Genomic DNA, 26,664 nt, shown 5'->3' on the forward strand with positions numbered 1-26,664 from the left:
GAAGATGCAGCCACTGCAAGGCTGAGCTGAACTAGAGCATGAGGGTCTGCTTTGCCACAGCCCCACCCTCCCCACAGCCTGCTTCATGCACTGCACCTCCTCTGCCTGCCCTGATGGTGCTCCAGCATGTGAGCCTCACCTAAGGAGTCTGGATGCTCTTTTCCTGGGGAAGGATCCTGTCTTAATCTTATTTTTTTCTGTAACAGAATCCCTGAGACTGGGAAATGTACACAAAATAAGTTTATTTAGCTCACAGCTCTGGATGTTGGAAGTTCATGGCAGGCACCTGCACCTGGTGAAGACCTCATGCTACATCAACACATTGTGGAAGGCAGAAGGGCATGCAGGCAAGTGCAGACGTGGCCACATTGGCCAAGAGAGGAAGGTGAAGAAAGGGAGCCAAACTCACTTGGATAACAACATGCTCTGCGGTAACTAATGGACCCTTCAAGAGCAAGAATTCACACCCACTACCCATGAGTAAGGCGTTAATCCCTCTTAATGAAGACCCCACCACATCTCAACACTGCCACACTAGAGACCAAATTTCAACAAGACTTTTAGTAGAGGACAAGCCACATCCAAACCCTGGCTGACCTGAAGGAAGGGGCAGGCTTCTTGCAGTATTAGGCATAAAAAGCTCATTTCCCTGCAGACTCAGCCAGGCAGCAAGGCTCTGCTGAAAGTGGGAGGCAATCCTGGGTGTAGGCAGAAGCCCTGCGCCCTAGAGCAGAAACCTGTTCGGGAAAGAGGAGTTTACATCCATCCATGAAGCTCTGTCTCCCAGCAGCAGCCATTGCAGATCTCTATCTGCTGCTTTCCCTGGCCCAGGGTGGACCAGCAGACTTGTGCCATTCCTCTGGTTGGGGCTATAATGGCGACATTGTGCTGAGTGGAACAAGAGAGGTTTTCATCTAGCAGTTGGCATCAGGCAGACACCCGAGCAAGGGGCTCTAGGGCTCACCCTACACAATGGAGCATGGGAGAGGGGACTGAGCCAAGGAGAAGCCGCACGTCCACCACAACATAAAGGCGTTTCTCACAAAGCAACGCACTGCAGCCTCACTTCCCTCGGCAAACAGACAGCAGATAAGACAATCCCAGACAACAGACAAATGGGACCCCCAGCACACGGGCACTAGCAGAAGCCAGCGATGGCAGACCCTCCCAGGTCCTTGAGCGTTTACTCACTGACTCACTCCACAAATACTGTTTACCACTCCCTAGGTGCTGGGAGCCTGCTGGGCTCTGGGGACATAGTGGGAAGCAAGACACAGAGCCCATGCTCATGGCATTTGCAAAGCAAGGGCCAGGGAGGGATGAGGAGAGAAGTAAGTAAGTTGTTAAAATACAGGCAACTCCTTGAGAGAGCTGAGATTCATGCAGCAATGGAGTCAATTCAGGAACCCAGAACCAAGACAGGAGTCTCCCAGGCTCTGTGAAGAAGCCACCTCAACTACTCTAAGAAAGAACTCGGACTCTCCACTGAGGGCCAAGGGGAGCCATCAAATATTTCTAAGGGGGAGGTGACATGGTCACATGTGATGGTCAATCTTGTGGCCATGGTACAAGCAGACCTGGACACAAGGTGATAGGTAAAGAGGGCCAAGGGTGCTTCTCTCCCTGGGACAAAGAGCCCTCAGCCGCCAGCATTTTCTTTCCCAGAGTTCCCAACTGCACCTGATAAGCTAAGAGTGAGACTGGGGAAGATCATTTGTTTTCATAAGACCCGGAGTAGGAGGGGAGCTGAAAGTTTTCTTCCTGCTATTGTTCACTGGGACTGAATATGGTATCTTTTCACAGAACAGGAGGTCTCCACATGGAATTCCTCAGACGAGCACCAGGCGAACCTGGAAAACTTGATGGTGAGCAAGAAGGAAACAGGAGATACACCGCAGATCCCAAAACTGTAGTCTTGCATGGCACTCAAACCAGGAAACGGAAAGCAGAGGAAAAACCCGGACATCCACAATCTCCTGCCCCACCCCCATCTGAAGCTCACCACCTAACAGCCTACAGCCTAGCCAGCCCACTGCTCTGCAGGCACAGCCCACTGTTTCCTACCTCCAGGTCTGTGCTCTCGCTGTTTTCTTTGCCTGTAATGTTGTCTCCTCATTGCATGTTCAAATCCTGGGCAACTCACTTGCTACATCATCCAAATGTCTGTCATCCATTACTGTCAATAGTGAGAAACTTGCTTTGTCTTGATGGCCTCTGAGCGCATGTGCTCTCTCCTCTGATAATGTGTGCTATGATTATTTTGTACATGCCCATCTCCTCTCCCAGCATGGACATTCCTTGAGGACAGGGATCATTTCCATCTAACATGCATTCATGCAATAGGAACTTGCAGAGTGCAATCAATGTAGCCTTGATGGGCTGATGGACAGCAGGGGTGGTTAGTTTTTAATAGTGACCATTGACCTCAATAAAGGAAAAGTACAGAAAAAAAATGTATATGGTTAATCCTTGTCCAAAACCCCACAAATAGCTCCCTCATGGGTTATCCTGACAGCAACCAAACTGCAGTCAGCCTAATCAACACTGCCACCTAGTGCTAGTGGACAGCATGGGTAATTATCTACACCAGAACCACTAGACCTTGGAACTGCACAGGGACGGTGTCCTCCCACCTTTATATCTTACCCGGACCACAGCTCTGTTAGCTCCGCTCCATAAATTACTCCACAGACACATGTAATTCTCCTTAGCACTTGTGACTTTTCTGTTCCAATTCTCTGAATATACCTCCAACACCCTGGAAGGTGTCTGAAAGTTCTCTAAAAAGAAATCTCTGCAAAAGCCTCCATCTGTGTGTGCTACAGTAATGCTTCCTACTGTGCTTTAAAGATTGCTTTAAGTGAAATATTTTGTTTCTCAGAGACTTGGGGGGCTAGCCTGGGAACCTAACCACAGTTCTCAACCTGATTTCAAAAGTGTTTCATAGTACAACCTTTTGGGACTTGGCCCACTTGTAAATTGTTAGTCGGCCGCTATACAATTTAAACTGACCTTTTCAAATCGGAAAAGTGGGCAGGAACAGAGAGGAACTTGGAAAATAATAAAGGCTCACATTTGTAGAGCTCCTTAGGGTTTCTAAAGTGGGCTTGCATCATCATTTCATTTGCCCTCCCAACAGCCCTGTGCCATCTGTAAGCCTTCGGCCCTGCACCCGCATGGGAGACCAGGAGAAACACCTGGCTCCTGGCTTCAGATCAGCACAGTGTGCCGGCTGCAGTGCGCCGGCCGCGGCGGCCATTGGAGGGTGAACCAACGGCAAAGGAAGACCTTTCTCTCTGTCTCTCTCTCTCACTGTCCACTCTGCCTGTCAAAAATTAAAAAAAAAAAAAAAAAAAAAAAAGAAGAAGTCTCCTGAAACACAAATGAACAAACAAGGCTGGCAGAATGGAGGTTTTACACTTACTGTGCAGTAAGAGCTTTGTTTTTAGACTCAAATCCATTGTTTTTTCGCTAAGCTTTTTCCCTCCCAGTACCAACACATATAGTAAACAAACTACTGACACCGTTTTGCAAAGACAAGGTTCCTTTCAATTTGCCCAAAAAAGCAACAGAGAAAATGTTCCCAGGTCAGGAGTATATAGGATGCTCAACTCCAGGCCCTCTCTTACCTTAGTGTCTTTGCACAAGGTGCTCCCAACACCAGTGTTCTTTTTTTTTTTAAATATTTATTTATTTATTTATTTGAAAATCAGAGTTACACAGAGAGAGGAGAGGCAGAGAGAGAGAGAGAGGTCTTCTATCCAATGGTTCACTCCCCAATTGGCTGAAACAGCCAGAGCTGCGCTGATCCGAAGCCAGGAGCCAGGAGCCTATTTTGGGTCTCCCATCCAGGTGCAGGGGCCCAGTGCAGAGCTCTGGATCCGAAGAGGAGCAACCAGGACTAGAACTGGTGCCCATATGGGATCTTTTTTCTTAAAGATTTATTTTATCATTTGAAAGGCAGAGTGACAGATGGGGAGCCTGAGGGCATGGGAGGAGACTGAGATCTTTCATCTGCTGGTTCACTCCCCCAACGGCTGCAACAGCCAGGTCTGGTCCAGGCAGAAGCCCAGACTCCATCAGCATCTCCAACATGGATGGCATTGGCCTATGTACTTGTGCCATCTGCTGCTGTTTTCCCAGGCACATTGGCAGGGAGCCGGGTCTGAACTCCAGTGTGGGATGCTAGAGTCCACACGCAGCAGCTAAACCCAGTGCTCAACACAGTGCCGGCCCCTGTGAAGGGTCTTAAATTCAGACACAGGATGTTGTCTATAAATGAGTTGTGCCTATTTCCACAGTGATCACAACGATAGAATGAAGAAGCAGACATTTCTCTTACATTTTAAATTTCAAATCTATTCCTGGGCCACACTATTTTCTATATATCCTCTAAGTATCTTGGTAAGAGCACAGTTATAGTACACTCTGCTTTGCGTCCTAAATGTGTTCATTTCCACAATGTCTCACTCCGTGTTGACATTTCTTCACATTTCAGTTGCAAGCAGAACTTCAAAGGCTGAAAATGGGCTATTGCCCACCTATTTCTCCAATTTCTAGAAAAGCTCTTCTTTTTGAAGATCTGTTATTATTATTATTTCTCTACTCTTTGACACCCTCATTGATGCAGCCCCAGTGTAGCTCCGGGCCCACGGACTGCCCCCAGAAAGGGCTCAGAAAAGATCTGCCGAGTGGGGAGGGTAACCCAAAGAAAGGCGTAGCAGCCACCGGGAACCGGGCAGGAGAGAAAGGCGGTCTAACAGCCTTGGCCATCCGAGGGGCGACGGCCTAGGAGGTGAGGTCGTAAACTCCGCACGAGCCACAGGAGCGCAGGCAAAGCTGACTCCACACGGGGGCAGACAGCGGGTGCTCCATCCCCGCGGAGGGCAGGGCGTGGCGCGGGCGTGTGCGGGACACGGGACACCGGCCGGCGGCCCAGGGGCGAGGCGTGCTCGGGTCTATTCCGGGAGCAAAGCCGAGGGGCGGGCGCGGGCGGGGCGGGGGCGCTCTGCGAGCATCCTGTCTGGGGGAGGGGACCACAGCCGGCCTGGGAGCGAAGCGCTCCCGCCTCCACCAGCCGCTCCGGAGCCACTGTGCCCTGCTCTGCGTGCCCCGGGGGGCCGGGTCGACGCCGGGGCGACGCCATGGACCGAAGCCGGGGTAAGAGGAGCTACATGGTGCTCGGCGCTCGCACTTGTTGCGGCACGGGGTGGGGGAGGGCGACCCGTGGGGGAGGGCGACCCAAGGCCGGAGAAGAGGGAAAGAGGTGCCCGGAGGGGAGGGGGAAGATAAGCGGGCGGAGGGGCATGGTGCCGGGTTTACAGGTGCCTCCTGCTGCCTGCCCAACCCGGAGCCTGTCTGTCCCTCCTTGTCCTGGGGCTGAGTCGCTCCTGTGTGTGAAACTGAAGCTTTCCTACACAGGGATTCGTAACTTCATAAAAGATCCCCAGAATTCTGGAGGCGGTGTGCTCCTCCCTCCCATGCCGCTGGGGAAGAATGAAATGAAGTTTGCAGGTTGCGGTCCCCAGACCCCTTTCCTAGTGCAGCCACTGTGCGCGCCGGGGAAGCCCAAGGGTTTGGGGAAGGAAGGGCTCTCGAGCAGTCTGACCTGTGAGTGCGTGCCCCTGTGTGTCTGGGGTCTGGCTCTGTTCGCGACAGGCCTTGTGGCCCTGACCCAGTCCCTTCTTTCTGGACTAGTGCCACAGTTGAACTAGATGTCTCCCAGGCCTCTTGCTGCTCTGTTTTTCATGGATGAGCATATTTGGCAGAATTTTCAAACAAATAGTGAGACTTAGGGCAACTGGGTTTGATAGAAGCACAGAGAGCTGCAGGAGACAGCCGCAGTGTGTGTGTGTGTGTGTGTGTGTGTGTGTGTGTGTGTGTGTGTGTAAAGATGTGGCCTGCACGGGCATGGGGGCATGGAGCAGTATCCAAGGCTAAGAATGGAAATGCCGGGTTCCTCACCCTCCAGTATCCAAAGAGCCTGCAGGTGTGAAGAGATCACAGGTGTGAAGGCACTTGGTGAACTGGCAAGTGCAGTGTCAACAATAAGCTGCTGTGAATGTTGGAAAATTCCTCACCCTCCCCAAACAACTTTGCAGCCTCTTCCATCTGCCTGTTTGTGTTGAGGTTCCTGGGGTGGAGAGGGGAGTTGGAGGGGAGTGACCAGGAGGATGATAGGGAGTAGAAGGCACTGGGGCCAGGATGAGTACAGGAGCAGGTGGGGGGTCATTTCCCCAAAACCCCCGGCAGAAGCTCAGAGGGCCACGGGGTACCCCAGCTTCCGGTTCAGCCTCCCCAGCCACCCCTCCCTAACACAAAATGCAGTATATACCCCCTCCTGTGGGGCCCTGGAAGGGCAGCAGGAAGTGGAGGGCCTTCCGTTTGGCTCTTTGGGAACAGGCTGTGGTTTATAAAGCAGTTCTCACCTGCTTGCTGACTTCTGAGCAAGTGTGCAAAAAGTGAGCACACTCACAAATAAGGGAAAACAGAGAAGAGACACAGCTCCTGTGCCCACCTCTCACTTCCTCTATCTAAGGCAAAGAGCATGGTCCCCCGACCATTGTCAGACCCCTCCCTGTAGGAACGCACCTCCCTAGGCCTACCAGACTTGTGGAAAATGAACAGAGTGACAGTAACTCACTTTGCTTTAAATGCCTGGGGACCAATGCCTCTTCAGAAGCTTGTCTGCATAGCACTCCCCCAGGGAACCAGACCTCCAGGGAAACCTCTTGGTACTCAGAACCTTCCAGAGTTCTGCCCTCCTACAGACTTTCCTAGCCTGCTTTCCTTCTCTTCCATAGCTCTTGTCACAACTCCATAGAGTGAGTCATCTGACAACCTGTTTAGTGGCCTCTGCCCCTGCCCAGAAGTGATGGCTCTGCTGACACAGTGCCTGGCACACAGTAAGAGCTTGCTAGCAGTGGGTGAATTCGCAATGATGTGACTTTTTAAAAATCAAATACTTCTGGATCTTTACATCTGAGTGGTGCTTTGTGGTTTGCAAAGGAGTGGTTGGAATTCCCATCCTTGTCTTACTTTGGCTCTGGTTTCCTGAACATTTCAGGCTATCTTGAACAGGACCAAGTTACCTGTCTAGATCCTCAGTTTTCTACCATAATAATGCAGACATCTCATGAATGAAAGCAAATGTGACTATATTATAGAGTGCAAGATCTATACCTGTTCTTAAGATAACATCTGAGCCAGCGCCGCGGCTCACTAGGCTAATCCTCCGCCTGTGGCACTGGCACACTGGGTTCTAGTCCCAGTTGGGGTGCCAGATTCTGTCCCGGCTGCTCCTCTTCCAGTCCAGCTCTCTGCTGTAGCCTGGGAGGGCAGTGGAGGATGGCCCAAGTGCTTGGGCCCTGCACCCCATGGGAGACCAGAAGCACCTGGCTCCTGGCTTCGGATCAGCGCAGTGCGCCTGCCGCAGTGCGCCAGCTGCGGCGGCCATTGGAGGGTGAGCTAACGGTAAAGGAAGACCTTTCTCTCTGTCTCTCTCTCTCTCTCTCTCTCTCTCTCACTGTCCACTCTGCCTGTCAAAAAAAAAAAAAAAAAAAAAAGATAACATCTGAGACTTCAAAAATCATTTCATCAAGCCTTTCTTGACATGTCGTTTCCCAGGTAGATATCACTCTTCAGTTGTCAGGAAAAGTATAAGCAAGTATAAGCAACACAGGTCTCATTTCAACCTCATACCTGCTAAGTGAGGAGCAGGGGATGGGAGGTCGATGTGTGGAATTGTCATGACTTGTGTCCTGGAGAGAAAACCTTTCTTCATTGGAAACAACAATGAGAACTGAAGTCATCAGGCTCTGATATTGTGCCTGGCAACATGCTGAGCATATTATATGGCTTCTCTTCTCTTGGGGTGGGGGCTACATCCAGGTACTGTTGTCACTACAGTCCCCACCTCAGAAGCAAACAGGCTCAGCAGGTGTACAAATACTGTTCAACTTATGAGGGGGCTATGTCCCAATAAATCTATCATAAGTCCATATTTGCCCAAAATGTTATCAAGTGTTAGTTTGCACACTTCACCTACCTAGCATGCTAGCCTAGGTGACAGAAGCCAATGTGTGTTTCCCCTTGTGACTTCCGTGTAACTGAGAGCTGCACTCAGTGCCACTCCCAGCACTGGAAGAGTATCATACCATATGTCACTAGCCTGGAAATTCAAAATCTAAAGTCTTAATTTCTACTGAATATGCATTCTAATGTTGCAAATTTGTTAGATGCTAAGTCAACTAACATGAATAGGGGACAGCTTGTGTTAGTTGGCTAGGGCTACCCTGTCAGAATACCACTGGCTGGATGGCTTTCATAACAGAAATTTAGTTCCCATGGTTATGAATTCTGGGACTCCAAGATCCAGGAGCAGGCAAGGTTAATTTCTAGGGAGGCTTCTCTTCCTGGCTTGTAGGGCCACCTGTTGCTGTGCCTTCAATAAGGCCTCTTTACTGTATACACATCTTGGATGTCTCTTTCTCTTCCAATGAGAACGCCAGTCCTACCAGATTAGGGCCCCATCTTAATGGCCTCATTTCACAATAATCCCCTCCTTAAAAACCCTGTCTTCAAATACAGTGACACAGGAAAGTTGGGGCTTCAATCTGTGAATTGGAGGGGACACAAGTCAGTGCCTAACAGTGGAGTTAGGTCACTGACAGTCACTCCCATATGAAACCCACCCTGCCTGCATCAAAGTCCTGGCTTAATCCTTGATCTGACTGCCTCTGTGGTGGCAGGCATCCTGCCTGGGGTCCTAGAACGGGGCTTATGAAATTCCACTCCTTCCTGCTCCAGACCAGGGCCCAGCCTAATCTGAACTGCTCCGATGTTCCATAACAATTGCAGCATAAAAGCTTGTCATCAAAGTCAAGCGATCCAATAATGGAAACAAACCTGGGATGCAGAGTCTCTCTTCTAACAGGATATGTCTTCCTGTGAGTAAAGCAGGGTTTGTATGACGCAGTAACAGGAATTTCTTCCAACAGGATTTCCTGATTCATGAATGTCGTACAAAGAGAATCAGTCATTAGTGAAGGTAGCAAACAGGTAAACCCTGCAATCATTGATATCCTTCTACAAGACAAGCTAATTAACTTTCTACCCTCAGATGAGGATAAAATATGGACACTGATAATACTTTTGCTTGTTGTAAATATTAAATGCACGGAAAATATTTCCAATAATATCTAGCACATATGGATCTGTACAAATGCTATTATAATAATTATTTAGCTTTTTTTATTTTCATCAGACTCAGCCACAATGTAGAATTTCCTTTGCTCCTTCCACAAACTGGTCCCACTTGTGTAGAAGGCAAAGACAGGGAACCTATTATAATCTTGTTTGGTGCTTGTCTCATGGAAATCCATCTCTTAACTTCAGTCCCATATCACTGTCCAGCTCCAACTCTGAGTACTGATGAAAGACTAAAGCATATGCCAACACGCTCGTTTTCTCTGACTTGTCTGATTTAGTCATGCCTTCTAACTGTGGCTACATCATCACAATTTTGCTTTTGTGAAATTTCCAGTCTTCTTGAACCACCATCTCTTCAAACGCTTCAGTCTAAATTTCCTCTGATGTTTGCCTTTTTTTAAAAGATTTATTTATGTATTTGAAAGTCAGAGTTACACAGAGAGAGAGGAGAGGCAGAGAGAGAGAGAGAGAGACTTCCATTCAATGGTTCACTTCCCAATTGGCCGTAATAGCCGGAGCTGTGCCGATCTGAAGCCAGGAGCCAGGAGCTTCTTCCAGGTCTCCCACGTGGGTGCAGGAGCCCAAGGGCTTGGGCCATCTTCCACTGCTTTCCCAGCAGAGAGCTGGATCGGAAGAGGAGCAGCCAGGACTCAAACCAGCGCCCACATGGGATGCCGGCGCTTCAGGACAGGGAGTTACCCTGCTGCGCCACAGCGCCAGCCCCATGATGTTTGCCTTTTTAATGTCCAGGATTAAGGCTGAGCTCCCTGACTCTTGTGAAGTAACTGGTTTCCCCAAGATTCCATTCCTTTTCTACTTCACAACTACTTCTTTTTCAACTAGTGGAATTCAGAGCAAGACGGGAGTTTCTTATGTTGCATTCTGTGTTCTTGGGAGGTTTTACTGTCTACTGGGCAACTCAAGAAATAACCTGATACTGTGCTGTTCATTGAATGAAACTTTTATGATTCAAGAGATGGAAGAATAAACAATTTTGATTATGTCTTGCTTCTGTTGGACCAGCTTTGAGGCCACATCTTCCCAATGGTATCCATGGGCCAAGCAGCTTACAGCTAACATTCTCCTCCAGTGATGCACCATTCAACCTATCCAAGACTGAATTCCAACACACACATCCCCCTGCCCTGATATCCAAGTTCATCCCCTACTCTTTCTATCAGTACCAGTCCTTTTGAAAGGAGCACTTATCAATGTTATCGTCATCTTTGACGTTGCAACATGTTCCAGGAAGTCATTTTTGTCAGCCTAGGGACTCAGTAGAGCTAAGTAGATCAGAAAATTTGATAAACTTGGGTTTCAGTTTTGACAACAACTTTATAGTTGCATAATCCTGGGAAAAGGACTTAATTTCTGTGAACTTCAGTATCTTCATTTGGAATGTCATGGAAAAGGTATACATGTTGGCTAGCACTTGGATTTTAGCCACACTGTGCAGTGGGTGTAAGCAATCCTATGGAGCCATGAGACTTGACCTTACTCTCTTCCCTGTAGAGGCTTCTGCTGGTCACTGGGCCCTACTTCAATTTCCTTGTCCCACTCAGCCACCATAATATTTGGCTTCTGCATTTCCATCAGGATTTTTTTCTGCCTCTCTGTCAAATATCAGTTTCAAACCCCTCTTTGCACACGGGTGAACATTCTGCCAAGTAAGTCCCTCCCTCCCCACCCTCTGCCAAGAACCTATCATTACTCCATTCTCATCTTTGGTCCAGAAAAACAATCCTGTTTTTGGATACCATCAGCTTTTCATACTCTTATTACACTTCAAAGAAACTTACAATTAAACAAAAAGGTGAAGCCACTTGTGCCCCTTCCCCAGAACACACACACACATACACACACACAAATACTCACACACCACAACTACCCTAAGCATCTTCCTCCTTCCTTTTTTGGCCAAACTTTTCAAATAAATGGTTGACACAGCCTCCTGTTCCTTCCGCACACCCCTTTCACCTCCTGCAGCTTCACTTCTAATCACACCTCTGCTGAAACCTCCCTCTGAAGGGTCACAAATGCTTCCACTTGCACTGGCAGAAGTCTAAGTTTTTGCCTCTGCCAAGTTCCATCTCTTCCTAGTCTTCTATGTAGCTCTGCTGGACATCTACTACGCTATGGTGTGTTCTCCTGTTTAGCAGAGATGGGCAAAACATTGATTCAGGGGTCAAATACATCTAGATGAAATAACCATACTCCATACCTCCAGGATGATTTTCTACTTCTTTCTGCCCCTATGAGCTTTGACCCTTAGCAAGTTACCAACTAAGTCATTTCCTCAGTCTGTAAGGTAGGAAGACTGACACCCAGAATTTGAAGACTGAAATACAATAGTGTTTGCCCTCTGTAAATGCTTACTCATTGATCCCATAACCTCTCATTGCTCGGTGTGTCTTCCTGCTCTGTCTTTCCTGATGGTTCTTGCCCCTCTCCTGCATCTCCCAACACCTCGGTCCTCTCTCTGGGCTCACCTCTGTAGAGGACCAAGCCCATTGATGAGGGTGACTCCCAGAGGTCCTCATCAGTCCCTGTTTCTGCATCACCTCCTGCCTATGGTACATTTCCATTCAGATGTCAACCTTCCAGTAACCCCATTTTGAACTCATTTCATTCAGCACCCAATCAGAGGATCCTTCCTGTTTCTCTTTTACTGTTAACAACACAATCATGTGAGGTGCTGTTGAAGGAAATGGGGGTGTTTTTGAACAAGCCTAAATTTGAATGGAAGGAGAAGGAATTCATTCTCCAAGTAGCTATTCTTTAGAAAAGGAACAAGAGGGTTCTTTCAGAAGGATGTGTGAGTTTCAACAGAGCCTGGATTGGGCTCAATCTGGGGTAAGCATATATATGCAAAAATCCATTCAACAACAGAACTGGAGATGCCCAGGGACAGAATGAAGCAGAGGTTTCATGACCACAGATCAAGGAAGCCACAGAATGGCTCCTATTGAGACCACATTAACATGTAGGTTAAGGTCTTCTGTCACCTAACATTCAAGAAGTTTCCATGGGGCCGGCATTGTGGCATAGCAGGTTAAACTGCCACCTGCAACATGGGCATCTCATATAGGCACTGGTTCAAGTCCCAGCTGGTCTGCTTCTGATCCAGCTCCTTGCTAATATACCAGGGAAAGCAGCATAAGATGGCCCAAGTACTTGGCCATCTGTACCCACATGGAAGATCCAACTGCAGCTCCTGGCTCCTAGCTTTGGCCTGGCTCAGTCCAGGCCATTGTGGCCATTTGGGGAGTGAACCAGCAAATGGAAGATTTCCCCTTTCTCTCTGTCTCTCCTTCTCCCTGTCTGCCACTCTGCCTTTTAAACAGATAAATAAATCTAAAAAAAAAAAAGAATAAGTTTCCATGGGCATGACCCTTTTGCTGACTCTGTATAGATTAGGACTTCTAGGAATACATGCTTCAAACTGAAGTGTCCCTCTTTTTTTTAACAAAAATAAAAAAGATTTATTTATTTATTTGAAAAAATCAGAGAGGGAGAGAGAGAGAGAGAGAGAATCTTCCATTCTCTGGTTCATCCTTTTATTTAGGTATAGAATGGATCATAGTTTTCAATGGGACTTGTGAAATATCTATGTTTAAAGACAGAATTAAAGGAGAGGAACTCATTTAATCAGAAACAGTTATTTAAAGCTGTGAATCTAATCGTGCTTAAGCTGTCAGCGGTTTCTCACTGTTCATAGATATAAACTACAATCTGGGAGGAGGCCCTCAATGCCTTTACTGCCTGCTCTCTGCCCACTTCACCAGCTCACTTTGGGCCCTGGCCTACCTGGGATCTCTTCACATTTACCTTGCTTCTTCCAGCCTCAAATACTTTGTACGTTCATCTGCTTCATCCCTGTTCATCTTTAACTCTCTGCTCAAATAAGACATCCAAAGGCAATGCTTTCCAAGCTACACATCACTCTTCTTGGTACTCAGAGCACCCCCTGCACTTCTCATGAGTTGCCATGTGCATAATTACAGTTCATTGTGGGATTGAATTAGCTGTTAACATGAGCTCTGTGAGGGCACAGACCTTCTGCCCTTGTTCATATCTCCTTCCCTAGCACCTGGCATAATATCCGGCACATAGTAGGTGCTCCATAAATGTCCAAATGGTGAACAGTTGAAAGTGAGAGTAGATAATTCACAGAGTAGAAATTGGATGCAGTCACTTTCAGCTCCAGATTCCCCACTTTAGTAACACTTATTTTAGGGACAAAAACAGAGTTTACTATCATTCCTTTGCCTTCACCCTTTATATAATCAAATACCAAATCCTGTTGACCATTACTGGGAAACAGGTCTTGGATTGCTGCTTCTCCTATATCCTGTTGCCTCCTACAGGAGCTTCCTGTTTCTGCTCTCGCCCTTTCCAGCCTGACTTAAGGACCCCTCCCTGATGGCTAAAGCTGGTTCTCAAATCCTGCTGACCTCAGAATCATGTACTGCGGAGCCACTGAAAATCCACCCCCAGAGATCTGATCAGAGGGAACTGAGTGAGGTTTGGAAATCCTCATTTTCTGCAGAGTGCTCAGCTGATTCCAAGGTATTCGGAGGAGGTCAGCCATGGCTCTCATGCACTGCTTTGATCGTCACCTTGATCCCTGCTCACACAACCTTCCAGGATTCAGTGGCTCTGCCTTTCACACTTTTCAACTAAGTGGGACTATGGAGTCTGGTCTGTTTTCCAAAGTGGCCTTCTGAAAGTTCGAAATGTCTCATTTTATCTTTAAAAGGCCATGCAAATTTTTTATTATAGCCTATAATATATCTAATTCTCCCTAAAATTCCCCCACAAACAAAAAACCTTTGTGCAAAATGGGCATCCAGAGATGCATTGTGTTTACCTTAGACCTTTCCTTCCTCATCCCCATACTGCCCTCTGCCATGGACTCCCAGGTTATGTCAACTCCAGCCTCCAGTAATATCCCAGCATGCATGCCAGAGTGGAAGTGGGGCTGGGCATAGAGACAGAGCTGCCTAGCCCTAGCTCAGCTCCTTGCTTCTGTGATGAGAACATACATTTTTATGAAACCTGTAACTTTTAGGAGCATTTTGAAATTCCAAATGACACTTATGCCATCTTAGCATCAGGGATGTTGAGCATCATGGAGCGCTTCCTGCAGAGGCCAAGCAGCCTTCACCCTTGGCAGTCATACATGTTCTCACTTAGCAGTCATTCCCTGCAGCGTGGCTTTGGCAAGAATGGCTCTGGGTGATAGAAGTCATCAGGTAGGATTGACTACAAAAATCCTTTTTCTGAATAGTTGCCCAATGCTGAGTTTCTCTTTGGTGGCTCTCTGCCCTGGAGATGGCTGTATGAGGTAGACAGCAGAGGCATTCTCTCCATTGAATGGATGTGAACACTGAGGCTCAGAAAGATGATTCTGTCATTCCCCTTCCTGAAAGAGACCAGCTCAGTGTCATCTCCCTGCCACACCCCCAGTTCCAGCACCCCTCTAACTGAACAACTATGCTCCTCCGCAGTCTGGGCTTGCCGGAGAATTTACTGCACTTTTTTTTTTTTGACAGGTAGAGTTATAGACAGTGAGAGAGAGAGACAGAGAGAAAGGTCTTCCTTCCGTTGGTTCACTCACCAAATGGCCACTACTGCTGGCACTGTACCAATCCAAAGCCAGGAGCCAGGTGCTTCTTCCTGGTCTTCCATGCGGGTGCAGGGGCCCAAGCACTTGGGCCATCCTCCACTGCCCTCCTGGGCCACAGCAGAGAGCTGGACTGGAAGAGGGGCAGCTGGGACTAGAACCCGGTGCCCATATGGGATGCCGGCACTGCAGGCAGAGGATTAACCAAGTGCGCCACAGCGCTGGCCCCTGTACTTTTTTGATACAGCTCCTCTACATATGTATGAATCCTGGGCTCTGGTACAGTCTTTATGTCTCCAGTGTCTACCTCGTAGCAAATGTCTATTAGGGTCAAACACTACTGATGTGAAGTGTCCCCATGAGTCATTAACGCTCTCAAAAGTCAAGAGGTAGGCACTGTGGTTCTCTCCATTTCATTGTCACAGAAACTGAGGCTTAGAGAGGTCAGTTGTTGACCCAGCTCTGCCTGTCTCTAAATGAATGCTGAGGGCCAGCCCCAGCTTAGTGACCTGAAGGATTTGCCAGCTAGGCTTCAGGGACTTAGAAGGTAAAGATCTCAAAGTGCAGACATGGAGGCACTGGGAGAAAAGGGAAGGAGGGGGATCAGAACCATTCCAAGCACTCCTGTCCATTAACAAAGGGTCTGGCCCCATGAGGTCTTGCTTTCTCATCCTTCCCATTCCTGCCACTGGAGCCCTCAGAATTCTGGGCTTTAAACTCCAAGAAGCTCTCATGCTCCTGGAATGAACAAAGAGGCTGGCCCAGGAGGGTCCAGGCAGGCTTATTCTCCCATCTGAAATTCCATCCAGGGAATCCCAGCCATGCCCCAAGTGCAGAGCTAGCCTGGTGTGATCCTTCCCCCTGGCACAGCTGTCAGGCTGCTGCAGGGACAGAATGTGGCACTGCATTGCAGTCATTCCACCCTGGGGAATTTACTGACAGCAGCCTAGCAGGAGTGTGGGGCTTTTTATAGCCCTCCAACAGTCCAGAGGAAAAGGAAGGGGGGAGTGGAGCATATCTTTTCCAGGCACATTCCCTCCACCTGTGGAGTCCCCAGAAGCCTGCAGTTGAATTCAGAGCAAGAGTCACAGCTAAGTGAGCGCTGTGGGGAGGAAGCCCATTGCATGGTGGAAGAAGCGGTTCCCAACCCAGTTCCTTGAATCCCCTCCCTGGGCTTCAGTTCCTTTACCTATCAGTTCAAGTGTTATAGTGAGGGGATCTGCAGACCTCAGCACCGTGTGCCAAATCCAGGCCACTAGCCTGTTTTTGCAAATAAAGTTTTATTGAGGCACAGCCACAACCATCCCTTCTGTATTGTCTATGGCTTCTTTCTCACTAGGGCGTAAAGTTGAGTAGCTGAAATGGAGGCCACATTTGGCTTACAAAGCCTAAAATAAATACTATCTGTCCCCTTACAAAGAAAGTTTGCCAACCTTTGGATTAGGTTATAGAGAAACTGGGCATGTCTGCATAGAGCACTGTGGTGAGGAGCTGAGGGTGTGTCCAGACCGAGAGATGAAGCACTGTCATTGTGCCATCTGCCAGTGTTTTTCAAACCATGTTTGACCTTAGAATGCTTTTACAAACAAAAATCTTAGCTATCTGTAGAGATGAGGCACTCTGAGTAGGAAGTATAAGAACACTGAGGACTGCCCTCCTCCCCACCTACTCTCCAGGCAGTCCACAGGTTTCATCTGAAGACTTGAAAGCCACTTCTCTAACCTTCTGCCCCTCGCTTAAAAACTGGGGAAACTGAGGTTGAAGGGATTGGTGGCATCTTACCTGAGGTCACAAAATGGATGCCCAGGTGGCTTTCCACGGAACCAATAAAGTGACTACAAGGTCTCAGCAAAGCTCAGATGTCTCTGCTGGGGAGAAAACCCATCCATTGCCTGGTGGACATCCAGGCTGCCACTTGAAGTGGCTCGGAGCTGAGCTTGGCTGGGACACATTGTTCACACCTGCTCATACTTCACCAGGAACTGGGCAAGGTCTGGGGGCCTCTTTTTCTGAGAGCACCAGAGCCACAAGAAGAATTGAATTGGACCATCTTTCCTTTCACTTCGTTGATACAAAGACATGTTCTTTCTTAAACTCAGAACGTATCTTACAACTCATGTTTTTATTATTCATTTCTTTCTTTAAAAAAAAAAGCTGTCATTATATCTTCAAATCACTGGCATCTTAGAATGGAGAAATTATGATAATTTATACTAAAGCATTCTTTTGAAGATGGAATCAGATTTACTCATTTGTAGAATAAATATTTACTCTTCCTGCCTATTCTTGTTGAAGGGTTTGCTGAGAGCAGATCCTGCTGATATGAAACCAAGGGGGAAGTTTTATTTTAGCTGCACTTGAACCAAGAAGAAAACTGATCTCCTGGGAATGTGCCAGGAAGGCAGAGCGGCTGAGCGCTTTTCTCCACCTCCAGCCAGTGGCCAGGTGCAGAGCTGGGGGTTCCCGGGGGCAAGTTTGGGGTCTCTGTACCCTGGAATCTCATCATGTGGCAGAGAAAGCAAGACTTGGTGACCAGTGCCTGTAACATGAGGTCAGAGCTGGCCGGTGTCCATCAGAGAGAATATGCAATGGGCCAGAGGACCCAAGGGACACTCTGTAGTCTGGAACCTCAGAAACACTATGGGATGGCATTCCGGGTAGAGAAAATGCTGGAGAGAAAGAAGGCAGGTCCCAAATGGTGCTCAAGAAGCAAAACCCAAAGCGTGCTTGGAGCAGAAGAGCAGGTAGAGATTAAGGAGGCCTGAGGAAAAGAGCAGGGTCTTATCTTCCAGGTCCCCAAGTGGTGTGTCCCGGTCCCTCAGAAGCTCTGCGGTTTGTGGTCTGTTCCTAATAATAGAGGCAAGATCATGCCAGAGCCAAGTACATTGGCTGCATGTCATGTTGCCCAGGTTTGAGTCTCAGCTCTGCTCTTTCCACTCGAATCCCAACTCTCAGTTTCACTTCCCCACCACCCCAGGGTAATTGGATTCATGGAAGGAAATCACTCAGCACATAGGAAGCATTTGATTTTTTTACTCAAAAAGAAAAAAAAAAGGAATGTTAAGTTTCAAGTTTGTAGATTGTCTTTCTAAATAAAAGAGATAGGAATCCAAGTGATCTCAAAGACACTTTCTCTCACACTCCTTGAAGGCCTCCGGGGAGGGATGGAGTTACAGAGGAGTGGGGGGTAAGCCACAGGGAGTACCCGGAGCACATGGGGGTCTTCTGTCATCTATGTCACAAAGGAAATGGGAGTTCTGAGCCCTCTGACACGTGACGAGCAGGAAGGGTTTCCAAGGTGTTGCAGTTGGAGGAAATTATCAAAGCCGGTGGTGGGTGCAGGTCAGAGTGGAAAGAGTGGGACTGGGAAGGGGCAGGCAGTGAGGAGCTGTAGCAGCTACTTCAGGTGAGCAGCAGACTGCTCGAGATTACTGCTCCTGATGTTTTCAGAGCAGAGGAACAAAAAATTAAAATTGTGGCTCAATGAGGTGCTGTCGCTGCCTGGGGCTGCAGAGTGAGAGGTGTTTCTCACCGTAAGTTGCAGCATCTCCTCTGCCCACTGTCCTGACTCGGCCCCAGCCTTCCTGCCAGGGGTTGTTCCATTTGATTCAAGCCCTCCTGAAAGGGACACCTGCCTGCCTGTCTTCTTCATTCAGATTGCTGGGAAGTCCTTCTATGCAGTGAACCTAAGACAGGGGTCTAGATCTGCACCCCAGGCCCCAGTGCTACACAGAGCCAGCCTCCCCCACTCCCAGGAGCCCTTCTGCTTTTGGAGACCGACGTCATAGGCAGGATGCACAGGCCTCTCCCACATCTGTGGTCCTTTCCCAAATTCCAGTCATCAGTTTTTCCCTCCTCCGTGTACCTGCTGGGCACTGGGTGACTGTGACTTCTCTACCCTCACTGGGGTCACAGTTTAGTGAAGAGAAACAATGAACTTCTTTGAACAGTTGACCTTAACTGTCCAGGACTAGCCTCTTGGAGGAAATAGCACCTAAGGTAACTCTCAGAGGATGAGATGGCACTTTAGCAGTGGGGAGCAGTTCGGATAATAAGACAGTCCGTCTCGCACGTTTCAGGAACTTTTCTACACATGCTGTGTGAAACCTCACAGGGCCCTCACAACAGCACCATTAGGGATGGGTACTATTATTGTGCTCATTTTGTGGATGAGGAAATAGACACAGAGAAGCTAAGTACTTGTAGAAGGTCACAGAGCTCCTAGGAGGTGGCAGTTTGAAGAGGACAGGTTGTTCAGAAGAAACAGGACAAACAGCACTGGGGTGAGCTCTCAGATACTGAAAACAAGTCAGAAACAATAAAAGCTGTGTTTAAAAACTCTCTTGAGCAGAACAAAGCTGAAGACATCCTGGGATCCTATTAGTGCAGCCTGAGGCATCTGTTGATGTCTTCCCAGTTACTTTATCACACTGAGGCTTCTGTGAGCAGACCGGCCACCTAACCCCAGCCTTTCTGAATGGGGTGCTGTTCGTCTTCTGGATCCGCCATGGGTTCTGTTGTTTGGTGGGGTGGGGGAGGGGTAGAGGGCGGAGCATTTACCGCTAGTCACAGTTTACAAACTTGCCTCTCAGCAGCAAGGTCAACAACAGGCCTGCTGTAATCACCTCACTTTGACACTGAGGAAACTGAGGCTCAGAGAGGTGAAGCAACATTCCCAAGGCCACACAGCAAATAAATATGAGCTGGGGCTTAGGCCCCAAGATCCTGGTTCCTGTAGTTATGTTTTCTTCGTTATATCAAAAGGTTCCAATCCTGACTCCTGTGGTCTCCAGCAAGTTCCTTAAGCTTTCTAGAACTCAGTTTCCTGTTGGTAGAAACGAGAGAGTTCCTGCTATGTCAGTAATAGGCACAGAGCATCAGACACAGAGAAGATGTCCACCGAGGAAGAGAGTAGCATGCAGTGGTCAAAATGAATGAGCACAGGGCAGGCAGCAACAGGGATAAACTAGTCACATATCACAGAGGAAAGGCATAAAGCGTTATCTACACCATTATACCCTTCCAATAAATGAAGTTAAAGGCAATTAAACATGTCAATTATGTTTTTTCAGCTTTGCATTCAGGATGTGGGGACAGAAGTGGAACCTTATAGTCAGATATAAGATGTCAAGATGCTAGCTTTTATTCTGAACAGTAGCTTTGTGGGTGCTTACTTCATTATCAAAAATAACTGGATGAGTAATAGATAGATAGATAAAGTAGGGCATAGAGGGTACAATGATAAGAGTATCCAATCAAGATTAATTTATTTTTTGTCTACCTGAGGTTCTGTTTCTAAATGTTCTGCCAGTTCACTTCCCAAATGTCCAAAATAACCAACACCGGACGAGGCTGAAGCCAGGATGCTAGAACTCTACGCAGGATGGCAGGGGCCAAGAACTAGATCCATCATCATCTGCTGCCTCCCAGGGTACAGTAGCAGGAGCTGGATCAGAAGCAGAGGAGGTGGGATTCCATCCATGCACTCTGATATGGGATGTGCACATCTCAAGTGGCAGCTTAACCTGCTGCACCACAGTGCTCACCCAATGAGATCCTAGTCTTAGAAAAGAAATAAAAGTGTTAGGCACAGCACTGGCATATAAGTATTCAGCAGTGTTTACTGTTGTCCTTGGGCATCTTTATTATCTGCATAATCCAGATAGCTCTGGCCAGAGCCATGGATGTCTCCGTGGGGGCTGGTAAATCTTCAAACTCTGACTTCTCAGGAGTAGAAAGTCCATCCCCATCTAGGCCTGACGTGACCCTCTTCCTGGCCAATGAACACCAGTGGGGAAGAGTATGAAAGGCTCATTTCTGGGACCAGCAAGACTGGGGTCAGGGGATCCCTGTTAAAAGAAGGCCAGAAGGTATTATAAGGCATTCATTGAAAGCTCAGGCTCTGCAGCTGGGTCGATATTGGAATCTTAGTCTGCTCACTGTGTGCTTTAAGATAAACAGCTATGCCTCTTGGAATCTCGCTTGGTTCATGTACAAAACAGCAAATAAAAGCAGCAACTAACCTGCAGGACCCTTAGGAAGATGAAATTAGGTCATCTATGCAAATATCTGGAACATCACTTCAGAGCCTGCAAATACTGCCTGAGTTTGTCGCTGGGCATCCCATCCACCCCCTAGGACTGCTGAGGTCCCAAGCCTTTGGTAGAGAAGTTGGTTCAGGCAGCTGCATAAGATGGAAACAGCTGCCATGTTGGGGGGGGGGGGGGGAGACGCAGTGTGTAGTGTGTGTCACAGTTTTCCACTTCCTCCTGGAACCATTTCCTGTGTGAGCTAAACAGGGAGGAATCCACAGACAAAGGAACAATTCTGGGAGAGCCCCATCCCACAGCCCAGAGTTATTTCCTTGGAAGTCAGTGGCTGGCCCCCGCCCCTGCTGGGTGGTCTGGAGATAGCTTGAGGAGAGGAAGCTTCAGCTTCCCTTGCAGCCTGGAGCTGAGGTGCCTGAAGTCAGGGCTCTCCTGGTGGAGGACTGGAGGGGCAGAACTGCTGCTGGGAGGCTACTGAAGGTGTGGTTTGCCCTGAGTCCATGAATGTGACCCGCAGCACCTGGGGGAGCATCATCCTGAAACACCCCTAGACCTGTTTCCCCAGTGACCTACTACCTCCCTGACCTGTGACCTCTTCATCTTCCTGAAACAGCAGCAGCTCAGAGACAATCCCAATGGTTTCCAACCCTTTCCCAGATATTCCTCCTCACACAAATCTATTCATGGGTTTCCTAAACCCCTTTGTACAGAAAAGTGAAATTAATGCTCAGAGGGGTGAAATCATTCACCCGCATTTTACACTGGAATGGGTGAGAGGAGTTAGAGCCAAGCTATAGGCTCTGAGGCCAATGCCAAATCCTGCCCCCCTCCACCCTACCCCACCCCGCTGCTCCACCCCCCTTCCTCGTGAATGTTTCTGTGTTTCTGTCTGTGGAGTCAAAGTTGCCCTCTTCTCTTCAGCATAAGAATGTATTCAGTCTCCTGTAACAGCTCTAATTAACACGCACAAAGGCCGCCCAAGGTGACCTCACCATCCCTTGCCCTGCCCACACCAGGCTATATTTAACTCCTGGAAAGCAGAGCACAGGGGCCCTAGTTTTGCAGCTGGGTTTCCCCTGCTGCTGCTTTTTCAATCTTTTCCAGCCTGCATGAGGCATGTAGCCTGCAACAACAGGAAGTGTTTGTTCTAGTGATAAACAATGCAGGTCCAACCAGGGCTGTCCTCTCCAAGGTTCAGCCCGCTGTTTGGCCTTAAATTCAAAGGAAGGAGGCGAGACATCCCTGTGGTCCCAGCTGGGTAGATGTGTGGCAACTTGGAAGACACTGTGAGCAGAGGAAGAAAAGATTTCTGAACCCAAGAAGTGACAGGACAAATCTACTGGCCTCGCCAGTGGAGCTGGTGATCTCTCTGCAGAATTAACCTCAAGCTGGGCACAGACAAAGCAGCATCCTAAACAAACACTGGTAAAGGGATCCCAACTAGCTCCTCAACAATTCTTACATTCTGCAATCCTCAGTTCCCCCACCTGTAAAAAGGGATTAATTTATATAAATAATTTATATAATTATATAAATAATACATGCAAATCTCCAGTAGCAATGGAAGAATGAAATAAGTAGCCAGCATTTACTGAGTACTTACTATGCACTGGGCATCATTGTAAGCACATTCTAATGTACCAGGCCACTCCCACTGGTGAGGTGGACATTCTCGCATGCGGTAGGCATGAAGCATGGCATGGTTATATCAGGAGCCCAAAGGTACACAGCTAGGAACTAGGGGAACAGAACTTAAACTCAGGTAATTCGGGTTGCTCAGTACCTATTAATTATCATTATCTAATTTATATGTTAGAATTAAACTCCTGGGGCTGGCACTGCAACACAGTGGGTTAAGCTGTTGCCTAAAACACTCACATCCCACTCTGGGGTGCTGGTTCCAATCCCTGCTACTTTGCTGCTGATGCAGCTTCCTGCTAATGCACCTGGAAGGCAACAGGTGATGGCTGAAGTACTTAGTTCCAGCCACCCATGTAGGATATCCAGATGGAGTTCCTGGCTCCTAGGTTCAAACTGGCCCAGCCTCAGCTATTGCAGCCATTTGGGGAGTCAGCCAGCAAATGCAGGATCTTTCTTTCTTTCTCTCTCTCTCTCTCTCTTCTCACTCACTCTCACTTTTTCAAATAAATAAATAATTCTTTTTAAAAGATCCACCAACTACAAAATGCACATCACTTAATCAATTGACAGCTGTATTCACATGAGGGGTTCAAGTTCAACCAAATAGCATGGTTGGGTTTAGCCAAGTGAGAAATTGGGCTTCTGCTTCCTTTTTGTTGCTTTTTTTTTCTTTTCTCCATGCATCTTTTTACTATACTGAACCACAATAAAGTTAGACACAGTTTTTAAATCACATTAACATCCACACTTAAGAAACAGTTTGCTCCAAGAATCCATTCACTCCGCTATCACTTAAGCACTTAATCTGCATCAGGTACAAACAAAAGCTGGCACTGTTCCGGCCCACATGGAGCCAGGGTTCATGTCAGAGAAATTGACAGTAATAAAAAAAAAATATGTACTGGGGCCAGCACTGTGGCACAGTAGGTTAATCTGGCACCTGCATCCCATACAGGTGCCAGTTCTAGTCCCAGCTGCTCTTCTTCTGATCCAGCTCTCTGCTATGGCCTGGAATGCAGCAGAAGATGGCCCAAGTTCTTAGGCCCCTGCACCCGCGTGGAAGACCCAAAAGAATCTCTGGCTCCTGGCTTCAGATCGGCCCAGCTCCAGCCACTGCGGCCATTTGGGGAGTGAACCAGTGGACAGAAGACCTTTTTCTCTGACTCTCCCTCTCACTGTCTGTAACTCTACCTCTCAAATAAATAAAAATCTGAGAGAAAGAAAGAAAGAGAAGAAAAGAAAAGAAAAAGCAAGTGATTTTTAAAAAACTATGTACCTATATATGACTCTTACCATGTGAAGTGCCACAGGGAGAGGTACTTGATGTTATGATAGCAGGAAATGGTAGGAATGGGTGGGGTCAAGGGATCCTGAAGGGCCAGGATTAAGGTGAGAATAAAGAGGACATTACTGATTGGCAGGGGAAGAGAGCTGACAGACAGAGGGAACAGCCTATGCAAAGTACCTAGGCTAAGCAGCCCAGGAGGACAGCATGAAGGCCGGGTGGACAGAGGTCTCTGGAAGAATCTGCAGGGTTTGAAAGTCTCAGGAAAGCTTCCTTGTTCTCTTCTCCACATCCACACACGGAGCTCCTGTCTCATTAGTAACTGCTTTCCTTTCCAGGATAGCTTGCCTCCTTTCCATTATAATGGGTCGTTCATGGGCTGACTTCTCAAAGCACGCTACAGAAAGCTATCCCCTAAATCATGCACTGGCGCTTTCTCCAGGACAGGATGGTTTTAGAGACGGAAAATGGATTCTTTTACTGTTTGGAAATAAGAAAGGAAACCTGAGTAAGCCAAAAGAAAAATTGTAGGATATTTCATAAAACCACATTCCCACAACGCTTCTTACTTTCTCTGTTTAAATCCCACAAGTTGCATTTTCTTTGTCATTGAAAATAATAAAAAATGAGTGATCTTTGTGCCCTCTGTAAAGACTTGTAAAATAGTGAGGTGGGAGGGAAGAGAAATGGCAGTTGCCTGTACTGCTCTGCATTTAATGAAATTGTTTCAAGCCTCTGGCAGGTGCACAGGAATGAGATTCTGTGTCAAAGGGCCCAGGTGTTTTAATCCTGTGATCTGCTGAAGTTGAATTATTCATTTCCCTTTTGTCTTGGAAATTAGACTCATTATCTTTGAGATCTCTAAATGAACACGACCCTCTGTGTGCTGGTATCCTTAATGGCTTTTGCTTGAAGTTTTCACTCACACTGTATGGGGATAATGTCCTAAGAGCTAGTGGCATGCTTTTTGCCTGTGGCTCATTTTTGTTACATAACAACTCCTTTTTAGTTCAATTAGATGGAGGAGCACAGAGAAAATTAATACTAGTCTTGGTTGAATACTCACGAAGAACAATAAGCACCTAGCAGCCTATTCTTAGATATATTTTTAAACAGGTTTCTAATTTTATTGGAGAAACTTTTTGCATCCTAGAGAATGATTATCCCCTGTCTTGGGTTTCTGTGCCTTTCTGCCCACTTAAATGATTGAGGACTTACAAACAATGATCAGACCATTTATTTCTGTTGGTTTTGTTTTTCCATCATTAGAATTCACCTTACATCCTAAGATTCAGCTAAACAAACAAGATTGATGAAATCTATTCTTGAGTCCAAATAAACTTAAGACATAAAGACAGTCCTGTCCTAGTGTCCCAGTCTGCCCTCAGGGTATGGATGGCTTAGATCAGGAGCAAAGCCGCAGGGGCCAGGTTCAGAATGGGCGCCTCCTGAGTTGCATTATTGCCCCTCCTACAGGAAGAGGCTGTCCCTTCACCTGGTGTGGAGGAATCCTAGGTTTGTGAACACTGAAGCAATGGGCGTCTGCCTCCTTCTGCCCCAGCTATCCCAAGCTCAGGGTCAGGGCCAGAGCCATGAAGAGATTTGCAGAGTCCCACAATGTCTTCCCCAACACACAGACCCTGCTGCATCCTCTCTTCTGTGCGTGCCACTGCACTTGACTCCACCCTAGCAGGTCACATAGGAATGAAGAGAGCAACTACAGTGCACTGAGTGCCATACACTTCACTTCATCTTCACAGTGACCTTGGGAAGCAGCTCCTGTTATTGCCCACACTGTTTGCAGTGAAGAAATGGAAGCTTAGGAAAGTTAAGAAATTTCCCCAGGAGCCCACAGCTGGAAAATGACAGAGCTGGGAGGGCCCCAATTGCCCACAGCCAGTGCTCTTAGCCATTCTTCCATGATTCATCTTAAGCACCGTGGTTTGTGTAAACTTGTATGAATTCGACACCAGATATTTTTTTCCAACTGGTCATCTGATGATAGTTAATTGCATTAACTTCTTTGACCCATCCACATCTTTAAAATGAGAGGGTTAAACTAGGTCATCAAAATACTGTGTTCAGTGAATAAGTGTTCCTTGGGCATCTGTATGCTGACTGAGACACAGCCCCGTCCTCGCGGACAGAGCTTGTTACAGATACAGCAAATATGTCTATCAATGCCATCTGATCAGTACTTTGCAGTCTGCATGGCTCTGGGGAGTGTCAAGAAACAGCAGCAATGACAACAATGTGCAGTGTGGCTGTTGTTCAGTGCACGGTCCAGACATAGCACCATGCCAAGTGCTTCACAAGCATGAAGTTACTTGGCCCTCCCTGCCTACGAGGTTGGAATCAGACTGTCCTCGTCGTTCATGTGACAAAGCCAGGCTCAGCATTCGCTAACATGGTCAGAAGTGACAGTACAAGAATCCCAGTGTGCACAGGTCTGACCTCAGAATTCTAACCACTGCACTGTTCTAAGCAGGACTCTGTGCTCCACCTGGCTGCCTTGGTGGTGAGTCTGGGGCCTTGAAGGATCACTGGTCTTATGCACTACTCCCATAATACTTCTCTCCCGCTGATTTCTCTGATGGTTCATATCCCTGTGGTTTGAATTCTCTGGATTCAAGACGAAGCTGTCACTGAAGCCACTTCTATAGTCACTTGTGTCTCAATCAGCAGAAGTCATTGTGCTTGAAAGCTAGCTTTTGGGGGTGAGCTCTGTATTGTTCTGGGAGAGCCCAGCACTGGCTGAGAAGTTTCCTGAATCCATGATGTATATGAAGCTGTCTCTGGGACGAGGTCCCCACTGTTAAGTCAAGCATTTGCTTTGAGTCACTTGGTTTTCTTCT

At 47.6% G+C, this 26,664-nt stretch overlaps 1 protein-coding gene across 2 annotated transcripts in view; it reads left to right on the top strand.

Annotated features, from left to right (window-relative positions):
* Window positions 1-4,887: 4,887 nt before the first annotated feature.
* The window catches only part of AFAP1L1 (actin filament associated protein 1 like 1), a 66,087-nt gene continuing 44,310 nt past the window's right edge, over window positions 4,888-26,664 (top strand). For both annotated transcript variants that reach the window (XM_008255226.4, XM_017341176.3), the window contains exon 1: window positions 4,888-5,160. In XM_008255226.4, coding sequence (XP_008253448.2) covers window positions 5,145-5,160 — 16 coding nt within the window. In that variant the 5' untranslated portion in view covers window positions 4,888-5,144. The remainder of the gene's footprint in view (window positions 5,161-26,664) is intronic.

This window comes from Oryctolagus cuniculus, chromosome 6 (genome assembly GCF_964237555.1).
Source record: "Oryctolagus cuniculus chromosome 6, mOryCun1.1, whole genome shotgun sequence".
Classification (NCBI taxonomy): Eukaryota; Metazoa; Chordata; class Mammalia; order Lagomorpha; family Leporidae; genus Oryctolagus; species Oryctolagus cuniculus.